Source organism: Euphorbia lathyris, chromosome 4 (assembly GCF_963576675.1).
Source record: "Euphorbia lathyris chromosome 4, ddEupLath1.1, whole genome shotgun sequence".
Classification (NCBI taxonomy): Eukaryota; Viridiplantae; Streptophyta; class Magnoliopsida; order Malpighiales; family Euphorbiaceae; genus Euphorbia; species Euphorbia lathyris.
In genome coordinates this window covers 61,737,509-61,752,055 of record NC_088913.1, presented here as the reverse complement: position 1 = coordinate 61,752,055, position 14,547 = coordinate 61,737,509, and the positions used below count along the sequence as shown (strand labels likewise).

Below are 14,547 nucleotides of genomic sequence, written 5' to 3'. Positions count from 1 at the left end.
ATCGAAATTGTTCTTTAAATAGCAAAAAAAAAAAAAAAAAAAAATCCTAAAACTAAACCCTAAATGGAAAAGGAAAAAAACTAAAAAAAGGAAAATTAATAATAAGCCCAAAAATATTAATTTACGTTTCTGAGGGCCCAAATGAAAGAATTTGGCCTAAACTTCAAAATTTGGCAGAAATCTATAGAGAATTGGCAAAAATCTGAAACTTCAAAATTTAGTAAAAATTACAAAATTACCACTATATCAAATTTTATCAAATTTCTCAAAATGAATTTGTAAGTCAATTCTTCCACAGCATCATAAAGTCAATATACAGAATAAGTGCTCTGCTTCTGTCTCTGAAAAATCCAAACTCTCTAAATCAGGCCTGGTTCTATGAATTATCCAATATCTCTAAGTCAGGCCTAGTTCTATGAGTAGGCCCACTAAGGCCTGCTCTCTAGGCCTTGAAAAGTCAAGGGATTCCAAACAATTTTTTTTTTTTTTTTTTATTTTTATTTTGGGATTCCAAACAATTTGATGGCCCTAGTAAGTTTATATTTCTCTATTTTTTTTTTGAAACCAAGTTTATATTTCTCTATTAAAATTTAAAATTTTATTATTAAATTAAAAATAATTATTGGAAGCATTATATTAGTAAAACTAAATATTATCATTCAATTATTTTAAATACTATTATACTGATTTTTTTTAAAGAATACTATTATACTGTTACTTCATATAATTAGTACTGATTTTTTTATTAAAACAATTAACTAATTAATTGTGTTTAACGTTACAAAAAGGCATCCATTAACTACACAATAGAGGTAATTTAGTATTAATAAAATATTTTTTTTCTAAAGGATTAATAAATTATTATTTAGAAAATTAGTTTAATCTATTAATAAAAATATATTATTGTAGTTTTTTTTCCTAGGATTCCATAATTTAATTTATAAGGACAACCTTGCTCTAAATAATACAAAAAAAAAAAAATAATATAAAGTATGCAAGAAAACGTAATAAAAGAAAAAAAAAATAGAAAGCACACTGCTAGAAAAAGAGGATGGATTTAAAAAAAAATAATAATAACTTACCCCTCAAACTTATCCAATTGTAAAATATAACCCCTCAAATTTGTCAAAATATAAAATATAATCTCAAATTGCTGACATGGATTGCAATTAAAGAAACACGTGAAATACAAAAGCTGCAACGTTCGTGGAGTGTGATAATCAGATCTTTGGCGTAATACAAATCCGGGAAAACGGTTTTACGGATGCTTCAAGTACGGGGTAAAAAAATTCTCAATTTGGGGTTATGTTTTACAATTGGACAAGGTAAGTTGTTACAATTGAAAGTTAGAGAGGACAGTTGCAACATTTGGACAAGTTCAGGGGATTATTTGTGTATGAGGCCTTTTTTTAATAAAAAAAAATTCTGGTCAATGTTGTTAGGAAATTAAAAGTGTAAAATTATAGTGCGTGATTGATATGGAAAAAGGGAAGAAATTTTACAGTACTCCGGAAGTATTACTCCCGACCAATCAAAATTGTTTTTAATCCCACTATATATGCATGATTGTTGGAAAAAAAAATATACATGTATTATGAATTGATTGATAGGACTAATACTCCAAAAATACCCTAAAATTACTCGAAAAAGGGATAGTGTAGCCGTAAACAGAATAAATAGAATTAAAACGAGAAGATAAGAGAGAAGAAGAAGAGGCATAAAATATATTCGACGATCATCTCAGTCCTAAAGATAATAACCTAATTCTGATTCTGATCCTCATCGTGCTTCAAAAGTAAGCAAATTAATTAATATTCATTTTACCAAAATGCCTTTATATTCTTTGCTTGCCTTCAACCATTTTTCCTCCATTTCTCACCTTTGGGTTTATTATATGCCTTTGCCAATTATTAAGCCCACACTCTTCTTTAAGAATGTTTTGGAATAAAATCTATATAATAAAATATTTATTTAATTTCACTGTTACAATACTATAAGTTTAATTAACTACTTATATGTAATATAAATTAGAAATATGTATATATATAATTTTTTAGCATAGAGTTCACATATTCTATGAATTAAAGATCAGTCTGAAATTGGGTTACATTTGATTATTAACTGTTTGCTTTGAAATTTAATGGAATAAGAGCCACACTTTGGCCCTGTTTGGTAAAGAGTGTTTTGGGATAAAAAGAGCGGTTTTGACCAATTTTAGAGATTTGACCACTGAAACCGCTGATTGGAGTGTTTGGTGGAGAGAGATTTGGGAGAGAGTTTTGGGATGAAAACGCTAATTTAGAAAAAGCTCTTAAAATGAGCTTTTTCAATTAGCGTTTTGAAATATTAAAATTAATGGACTTCTTTAACCCTAATAGATAGACTCCCTCTTTTCCTGCGCCAAAATTAATGCCCTTATTCGTCTTTTTGCACAAACCGCTATTATCAATCAGCTAATTTTTACCAAACAGGTCTACACAAACAGTTAGTCAAATCAGTTAATGTAATCAGCTAACAGCTAACAGCTAATGTAACCGGCTAACATCTAACAGCTAATTCCCAAACAGAGCCTTTATCACTTGGATATTTAATACTTTTTTTGATAGTTGGATTTCTCGATTCGAAACTCGTCAAGTTCTTTAGGATTTGAACTCGAAATCTAGTTTAAGCAACTTAAGGCAATTAACCATTCAAACCAATTTTAATTAGTGTAGTTTTGTATATCATGAAATGAAAATAGAATTAATCATTGAAATTGGTTTGTATATCACACTTTATCTTAATTAATTTATGTATTTCATACTGAAAAGTTTGATTAACTGAAATTCAAATATAATGCATGCTGCGGAGCATCTCCTCCAAGGGTCGAGTCGGACGAGAGAAGTTGGAGGAGGAATGAAGCACGGACGATGAAATGAGAAAAAGGACCAAAATAGCCCCAAACGGCGTGCCAATCATTTCCGCACATCGTGTGGAGTAGGGTCTGATCCGAGGAAGTGGCACGAGGAGCTGGAACGAAGAAAATGCATCTAAAAGGTCAGAAACTGATCCACACGGCATGCCACTTAAGTGGCACGGCATGTGTGGATATGCCCCTGTTGAAATTAGCTTAGTTCTGAGCTCTCTGCGGCAGCAGCTCCATCTTTGGCGATGATGCGATTCTTTTCGGCAACGGAATATTGATTTGCAGCGATAAAATATTGATCTTTAGTGACGATGAATCAGCTTTCCAGACGAAGAAGGAAATACACCCAAGGCAGCGACAGAATATTGATCTTTAATTACCAATATGCCAGTTGTAACCTTATTGTTTGTACTCTTCTTTTAATTGCTTTAATGTCATTTTGGCATTTTCTTCCTACTCCACCCCTTTCCCCTCTTTGTTAATTGCAACCCTAATTAGGTCTTTTAGTCTTTTACTTTTTTTTTTTTTATTTTGTTGAGCTATATAAGCTCTTATTATTGTAAGGATATTCAACTTTTATCGAATCAAATATATCATCTTATTTGTTGAAGTTTGTTAAGGTTTCTAACCTTCAACAATGTTTTTGATTTCCTACGGTTTTAGACCGTAAAACCCAGGATTCACTCCTTTTAGTTTAGCTAGAGGAGAACATTTTTATTAGTTAACACGTCCCGATTTAATCTACATCATTGCATAATCTCACATTTCAGCAAATGCAATTTCAGCATCATTAGTTTGATTATATAACAACAATATAATAAAATATAATGCTAGTTGACATAACTACATAATATAGGGAGCCTAAAATTGGCTTAATACATGAGAACTTTCATAAAAAAAAAAAATGGATTGATTTGTTTAGATTTTTATTGATCCTTTGAATTTGTTTAGAGTTTATCAATCAAACCTTTTGCCATGTGGACTTATGAATCAACCATACCATTTTAAAAAGTTTCAGGACTAACCAGATAGTCTATAAATTTAGAGGGATTAGTCGATTTTTTAGCCGAAGTCCTTAAATTTTTTACTTACCTCCCTTAACTACTACTGAAAAGACATAAAAAGAAGTTGAGGAACTGAAGATTCAAAAAGATAATGGGCAAAAACAAAATTGAGAATGACCTTCCTCCATTTTCATTACCAAATATTCTTGCAAATTAAAAGTACTAAAAGGCTGGAGAAATATCCATGGATTGGACATCATATAACAGGGTTAAACTAGTAAATTTGTAGGTTGAACAAAGTTCCTTACTCACTAAGAATAAATTAGTGTGAAAGTTGTTAATTAACAATAATATACACACTAATACAAAGAAGAAAATATATATACAAAAAGCAAATAGAGAAAAGTTGATAAACATTTTCAATTCCTGAATCTTTAATTAAATAAAAGAAAAGCAAACTCCATCCATTACTAAAAGAGAAAAAGCAAAACAAGAAACAATATCACAAGAAAAGAAGCTCATTCAAAACAAGTGTTTGAAAGTGCTTGAAAAAAACCAGAATAACACAAGAAAACAAGACCATTAAACACAAACATGTACAGATTCAGCAACACATTGATAGGTTTCTTAAACCTCTTCACTCTGTTAGCATCGATACCGATAATCGGGGGCGGGCTATGGATGGCAAGGAGCAGCACAACCTGTGAAAGTTTCTTGCAGACACCACTTCTAGTAGTTGGATTTGTAGTGTTAATAATATCACTAGCAGGTTTTATAGGAGCATGTTTTCATGTAGCATGGGCACTTTGGGTATACTTAGTAGTTATGTTGTTTCTTATTGGAACATTGATGGGGTTAACTATATTTGGATTTGTAGTAACAGGAGAAGGTGCTGGTGGAGTTGTAGTTCCAGGTAGGAATTATAAAGAGTATAGGCTTCAAGATTATTCACCTTGGTTGAGACAAAGACTTCAAAATCCAGAGTATTGGAGGACTATTAGAAGTTGTATTTTGGGTTCTAAAACTTGTGATAAACTTGCTACTTGGACTCCTCTTGATTATATGGATAAATATATGTCTCCTATTCAGGTACTATTACTGCTCTTTCTTTCATCATCTGCAATTTCTGTTTCTCAGGATTGTAATTTCAATCTCTTTTTTTTTATGAGTTTTACAAAAAAAACTCAAAGTCCGATAGTTAATATTCAATAATTTTATGTTAATCTCTAATGAATGTTCTCTGGGTTTGAATCGTGTACAACATGAATACAGACCCTTGATCACTTAATTTAAGAGGTTCTGATATCGTATCAATGAACCAATTAATCCAAAAGTTTAACCTGGTAGTTGAGGTCTAATAGTGGCTTACTAGTACATCTTTAAATCAATTCCCTCCTATACTTTGAAAACGTTTAATTTAGCTGTTAAACTTGCTTAAAGTGAGATATGACTCTCTAAAATGGCTATTAGCACTCAAAACTCTTTGAAATGGCTTATTAATCCACATGGATTTTGTAGGATTAATAGGTGGTTTTAAGCAAATTTTAGAACCTTTTTAAACAAAAATATAGAAGCTAGGATGTGTTTTTATATTAATAGAAAATGTCAAAATGAGTCAGTGTATTTCACACAATTAATTTATCATTTTAGTTGCTCTACTTTTTATCTTTTTTTTTACACATTTGATTCCTTTTTGTTGACAGTTCCAAAACACATGCATCATTACCTATTGAAAGACATAACACATGCCTGCTAACAGAACCAGAACCATATTTCAATGATCATATTTTATGAAAAAATAAAGTATAGGGATGAATGTGTCAAAATTGAAGTTTATAGACTAAAACTACAACCTATACCAAGTAAAAGCATTCAATTGTGATTTTTAAGCTTTTTTAGCTTTCAATTATAGTTCTTATTCAATGTGTTATTAAGACTTATTAGATTTAAGTTTTAACTTTTTTTAATTTTCATTGTAGGATTCTAATAAACTTTGATCCAAGAATAAATAATCAAATTCATTTGGTCATCTAGAGTTCATGTGAATTTGATACTTGTATTTCAATAACATTCAAGAATCTGAATTAAGTTTCAATAAAGATTGGTTTAAAAGGTCACTAAAGTTTAAAGTTTAGTGTCAAAAAAGTTACTTTAATTTAATTTTCTTTCAATAAAATTATTTCATCCATATAAAAAATCACCTAAATAGTCAGTCACGTTAAAAATGATTAACTTTTATGTATAACATGACAGCCACATGATAATAAAAATTATATTTATTATTTATTTGATTCAACTGCTTGAAACTGTCTGGTGATAGTTAAAAGTTATATATTTTCTATCACGTGACCGTAATATTATACATGATAGAGTTCTTTCCGATGTGATTGTTTGTGTCACTATTTTTTCAGTAACTTATTCTGTCTGGATTGGTTGGAATGACTAAATGATGTTTTTTTTTTTTTTGGGTTGATAGTCTGGATGTTGCAAGCCACCAACAGCATGTGACTATAGTATGGCAACGTTAGTAGCACAAGATCCAGATTGCTATAAATGGAATAATTCACCAACATTACTATGTTATGAGTGTGATTCCTGTAAAGCTGGAGTTCTAGAAAGTGTGAGAAGTGACTGGCATAAGCTATCAGTGCTTAACATAGTGATGCTTGTGCTTCTTATTGGTATATATTCAATTGGATGTTGTGCTTTCAGAAATACCAGAAGAGCTGAAACTGATTACCCTTATGGTCAAAATAGAATGACCAAAGTTAGACCCAGATGGGATTATTATTGGTTAGTCTTACTTTCCTTTCCCCTTTTCTTCTTTTCGATTCATCAAACTACCTTATTCACCGTTTTAAAATGTGTGTTTACGTATATTGAAAACACTCTCTACTAATATACGTCACTTTCCATTTCTGATATAAGATTCTGTTCATTCTTGTATTTATTACCAATTTGTTAATGTCGCTCCCATCTTTTGGTGCCACCCCTGAAGATTGGGTTGTTACAAATCCACTAGTTTATGCTTTTGTCTCTCAACCAATACATCATAACTACTAATTGTAATAATCTAGCTCAATACCATATGAATAGTGTCTGTTTGTTCTTTTAAAACATGTCAACATGTATTGAAAATACACTTTACTAAAATATTTGAGTCACTCTCTCTATTTTTAACGTAGGAGTTAGTTCACTCTTTCTCTCGTCGATCATAACTATTCTTTAAGATACTTCTTGTCCAGACCTTCTACTCTATTCAAGCGTCCAACTCTCAGAATCAATTCTTATAAAAAAAGTATATAAATGTTGAATTATTATTTATTATTTATTGAAATTATAAAAAGAGTGAATTATGAAAACAGGTGGAGATGGTTTCATGACAAGAGAGATCAACTTTACTAGCAGAAAAGAAGAAGGGATTGTGCTCCTCTGCCTCTGGTCATGCTTATGTTTGTTGGTATTTTAAAGATGAGACAATCAATCCAGTTGCTTTTCAGAACTCTAAAGCTAAAGTTTCAAACCTCTTTTCTTAATTAGTTTGGGTTTGCTTTATTTTCTTTTTGTACAAAGATATATGGATTTCTATTAATTTCCAAACAAACATTATATTATATATGCTTTTATGCCATACCTAATTTTTTTTTTCTTTTCTTTTACTTAGCTTTCTCACAGTGGCTTCAAAATTGTAACTAGTTGTTTAAAAGCTACTATGAACTATGGAATTGCACGTATATACCATGTCTATTACTTTTTATTATACTCTTTTTCATCATATTTAACTTTATGTGTAATATTATTATAAAGGTTATGGACCTGTTTGACTACTTGTTGTTTGTTGTTCCTGTTTGCCTTTCGAAAAGGTTGCTTTTCCAAAAAGAAATGGAAAAGGCAAACGGGAGGTGAAAAGTAGGTATCCAAGCACCCTATACAATTTTGTCATATTATCTAAATAATAGAGGAGGTTATGTTAAAGATACTCTAAGCATTTCATTCAAAACATAGTATTAAGGTCTAACTATATAATGTTTTTGGGATTTGATTGGAAAGAATTATTTGATGCATATGTGTTGGGTGGTTGGATAGGAAGGAATGTCTGGGTCACTTAAATGATGCCATTATTGTATTGATCCATAAGAGAAATGATGATAAACTTTAGACCAATCTCTTTAGGTAATGTGTTATAGAAAATAATTGCTAAAGTTTTGACCAATAAGTTAAAATCGGTCTTGCCATATGTTATTTTGAGAGTTAATCAACGTTTGTCCTCAGTAGAGTTCTAATTGATAATGTTCTTATTGCATTTGAATTCCTTCACTACATGAAGCGTAAAAGTCGGGGTTCTATAGGTCATGTTGCATTGAAGCTAGATATAAACAAGTCCTATGATAGAGTTGACTGGGAATTTTTGAAAGCTATGATGATAGGAATGAGGTTTCATGATAGATAGATTGAGTAAATTCTACTCTGTGTATCTTTTGTTTCCTATTCCGTGTCGTTGAATGGCACTTTTTTCAGGTCGATTACCCCGGATCGTGGCCTCCGATAAGGGGATCCTCTTTCACTGTATCTATTTATTCTGTACTCAGAAGTCTTATCTAGAATGCTATGTAAAGTAGAATCTGATGGGGATATGTCGTGTGGTTGCTGAAGCCCCTAGTATTAATCATCTTTTGTTTGCAGATGATAGTTTTTTTGTTTTTTTAAATGTGTCTCTTGAAGAGAGTCATACTGTGCTGAATATTTTGAAGGAGTATGAGGCTGCCTCTCGGCAGGCCATAAATGCGAACAAGTTGTGTATATTCGTTAGTTTATCGGTACAAGCTGATTTTCAATCTGCTATTTACTCTTTATTGAATATTTATTCCCCATTGAATACTAGTAAATATTTGGGGTTACCCTCAATGATTGGTCGGTCAAATCAAGCCTAAACTCTACACAAGTTTATTTCCAATTATAAATTTCTGCATTTTTACACATTTCCTTGTAATTCCTAGTTTAATCAAGCAATCAAATTTAAGTTTTTATACTTTTTATTTCCGACCTTTTTACAATTTTGTGATCTTATTGCAATTTTTTTTTTGGCTAAGCTCTTGATATTTTGGATTTTAAGGAATTATTCGGTCCCTTTTATTCCTAACAATCGTTTGACAGTCAGAGACGACGCATTTCGAAGTTCGCGGGTACTATAAACCGCTGACACACTCTTAATTTCATTTTTTCCGTAAAAGGGCCATAACAATAAATAAATTATTATATTTATATTTTAAGAATTATAATTTATAAATTAAGGGTTTATGATATACTTCTTAAGATTATATAATTTATGAATTGGAGTTTAGAAAATTTTAAAGGTCAAATACATGAATATCATAATTAAGTACAAAATTACAATTAAGTCATATCACTAAACTTAATTCTTAATGTGCCATTATTTTCTATATATTATGATTTTACACCATAATTTAAAAATTCTAGACCCCAATTCATAAATCATAAACCTTATAAAATATATTCTAGACTTCTAAATTAAAAATTCCAATCCTTAAAATATATTAAAAGTATTGGTTTTACTAGTTTGACATAAATCAAAATTAGAATTTAACATAATTGTAAATAGTTTTTCAAATGTCAACTTCCATGTAAATTTCCCATTTTTTAATTAGATATAAAAGTTATTTTGTTTGTGATATATTGAGAATTAATATTTATAGTATGATTTACTTATCAAATTAAGTAGTTATAAGGCCCAAAATTCTACAGCATAAACCAGGTTATGAGGATGTTAAGTGGGGTTACGAGGGAATGGGTTGGATTTGGAAGGTTTGTAAGCCCAGCCCCAAAATATTGGATCTTTCGTAATTATCACGGTTTTCTTAAAGGATGCTTTGTTTTTTCTACCCCTCATTCTTTTGTTTACATGGCTGAATTGAGAGCCGCTATTTTCGCAATTGAACTTGCTTGGGAGAAAAATTGGCATCAGCTTTGGATTGAGTCAGACTCCATGTACGTAGTTAATCTGCTTCGACTTCGATCCATGGATGTTCCTTGGAGTATTCGTCAAGAATGGTTGCACTGTCTCAACATTTGTTCTAGGATGAACATTATTTTTACTCACATCTTTAGGGAAGGAAATCGCGTTGCTGATGCTTTGGCAAAGTTTGGAGTCTCTTCCTCTGTGATCAATTGGTGGCCTTCAGCTCCTGCTTTTTGCCACAGGTTTATCAATGATGACATCTGTAATTTTTTTCATTTGCGTTTTTCAAAAATAGAGAGAATGTGAAGATATAAGTATCTAAAGAGGAGAATGGAATATATTTTTTATCCATTAATTAAAAAATTTATTTTTTCTTAATAAAGTATTAAGTCCATAAATTAATTTTAGTTAAACAGAATTAAATCGCAATTATAACTACCAGGGCCGGCCCTGGGCATAGGCCTGGGGTGCGGCCGCCCAGGGCCCAAGACTAAAAGAGGCCCAAAATTTTTATTTTTATTGAATATATACTATTTTTTTAAGTTATGATATCCAATAGTCTAAAAATTGACCAAATAATATGATTTTTTAGGTAATAAATGAGCCTAAATTTCTATTTTTAGACTATTAAGTAGAATTTTTCTTTTATTAAGGGTCCATTATCTCTTATTTCGCCTGGGGCCTCCAAAATGTCAGGACCGGCCCTGATAACTACTCAATATAAAAAATATTTTAGAATTAATATGTGATATTAATTCTATTAATTAGAATCATTATGCTCAACATTTGAGAATTTGAAGAGACTCAAATAATAATATTTTTTTTAATTAATATTTTCCAACAATTTGTCCTATGATCATGTTTCATTTTTCATATGTTAAAAACTCTTAAAATACTAACAATTTTGTACATACCATAATATAATAGTTAAAAAGTATATAAGCTAATGTTGCAAAAACAATTATCTTAATATCCTATAATTAATGTACATTTTTAGGATTTTGAGCATCAAAAGTTATTTTTATTTACCTTCATTTTGAATTCGTATCTAGCATAATCTAAATTCTTCAAGAATAAACATCTTATCAAGTGTGTTAGACGCTTACAATCTCTTTGTCTAGAGAACTGTGAAAAATTTTCTTCATAATAATAATAATATAACATAATTTATAATTGAATGAACTTAATTGTAAGTATAATATTTCAATACATCTTTAATATTTTATCCAATATGTCCCAAACTTCAATAAACAACTATTGTGTAAAATTTTATATCTATTTGTACGAAAATGCATAAAAAAAAATACAATCTATATCAGTTAGATAAAATCAAACTAAAAAAATGAGTGGATTTCAACAGGTTCTGAGTTAGAAAAATTAATCTAACTTCAATTAAAGCTAAAAATTGAGTTCATATAAAGCCGCAAATCTAAATTTTAGTTAGAGTTAACAATCGAAACGATAACACCTAGCAACATATACTAAAAAATAATGCAAATATACAAAATCTTTATTTTAGTCATTTTGAAAAAAAAAAAACACAAATAAAAAAGAAAACATGGATAAGGTAGCGAGAGGTATGGAACCTGGGTAACGCCAGAAATGAAATTTCATCTCTGAAAGATGAAACTATAACAACTATTGTTTAATAAAAATAAAACAACAACACAATTGAGAACACAAATAACAACAACATATGAAAAAATCGAATAATTACCACTTTTGTGTTTCCCGATTTTAGTTGTCCATGCATTTTCTATTTCTATCGGATTTATTCAATTGGAGATATCAGCTTGAAAAAAAAAACAAATAAAAAAAACATAGATAAGGTAGCAAGAGGTATAGAACCTGTGTAACAGCAGAAATGGATCTGAAAGATGAAACTATAACAACTATTGTTTAATAAAAATAAAACAACAACACAATTAAGAACAAAGCTGTAACATATTAAAAAAATCAAAAAATTACCTTCAGAAATATAATACTATCTATCATGGCCAATGAATATAATGGTGGAATACTATCTATCATGCTTTATATAGAAGTTTATTTGTGACTTTTAGATTTCCTTTGCTTTATGTTTTTTCATCTTCCCGTAATTCTTACTTTCTTTTATTATTTTAATTAATGAGCTAGTAATTGTTTAATATATTATAAATATAAATATGTTATTTTTAATTAATTAAATCTTTTTAATCTTGATTTTTTACTATGTTGACAAATGATCAAAAAGACCTTTAAAACACTTCTCCTCATTTCTCTCTGCTTCCGCTATTATATATAGTATAGATATGCCCTAGATTTAATGAATTGTGAGAAAATATAAATAAAATAAGTTTGGAATTTAATCTGAAAAATACTTTATTTTCCATATATTAAATGTAAAATAATTTTTTATTTATAAATTATATCTATCCTACGGATATAACAAGAATAAAAAATAGCGAAGCGGTACAAATAAAACTTATGGTTTATATTTTACAAAATAAGACATGTATTTTACATGGTTCATTAAATAAAGAATTTGATTAATAGTGTTACTCTTCGATGACATGACAAACTGTCTTTAATAATATGATATATTGAAGTGTTGACTTTGCTAATGTAAAACAAAAAAAAAATGTTATCATTTACTGACATAACATGCTGATTAGATATTGTATCATGTTGACTAGATGGTGTGAATGTATTAAAGCAGTTTTAGTGCTAGTTAAAAAACTTTGTAATTTTTTGGGTGCTATCTACGATTATTAACAAACAAAAAATAACACCCCATTAGAAGCAATTGATTCTTCAAAATTTTATGAGGTAAACAATTATTAATTAAGAACAGTATCAGACATGTCTTACATGGCCATCCGTGGCACACACTTTCTCTAATTGCTTTGATTTCTAAAATTTAAGAAACTGGCATAAAGTTTGTCATCCCATTTGGTAACAACCAAACAAAATAAACAAGCTCCATAATTGTATAGTAAAAAGTAACAAATAAATTAGAATCATTAGATATATATTTAGCCAAATTTTTTTCCTGATTATGTTAACCTCGTGCCTTTAATATATATATATATATATAATGGTGCCTTCTATGGTTACTTTGTTTTTGACAAAGTACCATTACTTGGTGTGTTTTCACCATTGGATAATGGAGCATAAAATTAATCCAATGGTGAAAACACACAAAGTAAAGCTTACTGTGTAAAAAATAAAGTAATCATAGCCTTTATATATATATATATATATATATCAACAATGAAACCACAAATTTTATTTATTTATTTTATACTTTTCTCTAAAATTACATATTAACATTCAAATATATAAATATTATTGATAAAAAAATTTATTAATAGAAATATTTATAGGTCTTCCTTATGGAATTAAAGTTAGAAAGTTTAATTAAGTTTAACTATGTATTTATACATATTAAGAGTATTTCCAAGAGACTCTTACACTTTCTAAAAATAATATAAACAGTTAACTTTTAGTAATTTGAGGAGTGACTAATACATATCACCTCAAATAATATTTTTTATATTCACTTATTATTTATTATTTTATAATTAAAATTAGTAAATATTATTATATTTACCAATAGTAGGAGGAGAGAAGTACATGGTAGTCTGATTCTCCAAGTTGGTTCTTGCAATTCTCTCAAATAACCCCAAAATCTGGGTCTTCCTTGTGATCTCCCCTCACATGCTCGAAACAATCTACTTCAAGAGCTAACGTCTTGAGAAGTGCAACTCTTCGACTTAGAGGATCCGCCACCTTGTGTTTTGACTTTGTGAATAAGCTTATAGGGGAACTTATCTAAAGGCGGACCACCTAGCATGCATCGAGCTCTGAAGTTATTTTTCGCTTCTTAAATACTTCAAAGTGATGGTTGGTATAGAGTAAAACTTTCTTCCCCACTAAGTAATGCTCCTATGCCTTTAAGGCTCTCACCACGATATAAAACTCTTTATCATATGTGGCCCACTTTTACCTCGACTCGTAAAGCTTCTTACTAAAATAAGCCACCGACCTCTTTTCTTGCATGAGAACTCCACCAACACTAACCCCACTTGTATCACACTCCAGTTCAAAGAGTTTCTCAAAGTCGAGAAAAGCTCGTATGGAGCCGTACTCATCTTTTCCTTGATCAATGCAAAACTATTCTCTTGCCACTATAGCGCTGAAATTTTGGATGAATCGTTGATAAACTGTTGCTAACCCATGGAAGCTTAGGATATCTCCACTCACCGTATACCTAAGGAAGATCGAGCTTTCCATAGCAAAATCATATTTTTTGGAATTGGCATGTAGTTGGTGCTTTCTCAACAAGTCTATCATAACCCTTAAATGCTTCATATGTTTCTCCAAGGTTTGACTATGGATGAGAATATCATTGAAGTACACCATTACAAACTTCTCGATCACCGGATGGAGAACTAGGTTCATTAACCTTATAAAAGTTCTTGGTGCATTTATCATCCCAAATGGCATTACTAGCCAATCATACAATCCTATGTTTTGAAGGTGGTCTTCCACTTATCTCCAGCTCGGTTTCAAATGTGGTGATAACCACTCAGCAAATTGATCTCGGAGAAGACCTTTGACCCACTACGATGGTCAAGCATATCATTAAGCCTTGGTATTGGGAACTTATATCGTATGGT

The 14,547-nt window shown here is 30.1% G+C and overlaps 1 protein-coding gene across 1 annotated transcript; it reads left to right on the top strand.

Annotated features, from left to right (window-relative positions):
- Positions 1-4,319: 4,319 nt before the first annotated feature.
- LOC136225617 (tetraspanin-6-like) lies at positions 4,320-7,669 on the top strand. Its single transcript, XM_066013699.1, has 3 exons — positions 4,320-4,998; positions 6,386-6,702; positions 7,275-7,669. Exons 1-3 carry the CDS (start codon positions 4,504-4,506, stop codon positions 7,312-7,314), a joined length of 852 nt encoding a protein of 283 aa, XP_065869771.1. The 5' UTR covers positions 4,320-4,503; the 3' UTR covers positions 7,315-7,669.
- The last annotated feature ends 6,878 nt before the right edge of the window (positions 7,670-14,547 follow it).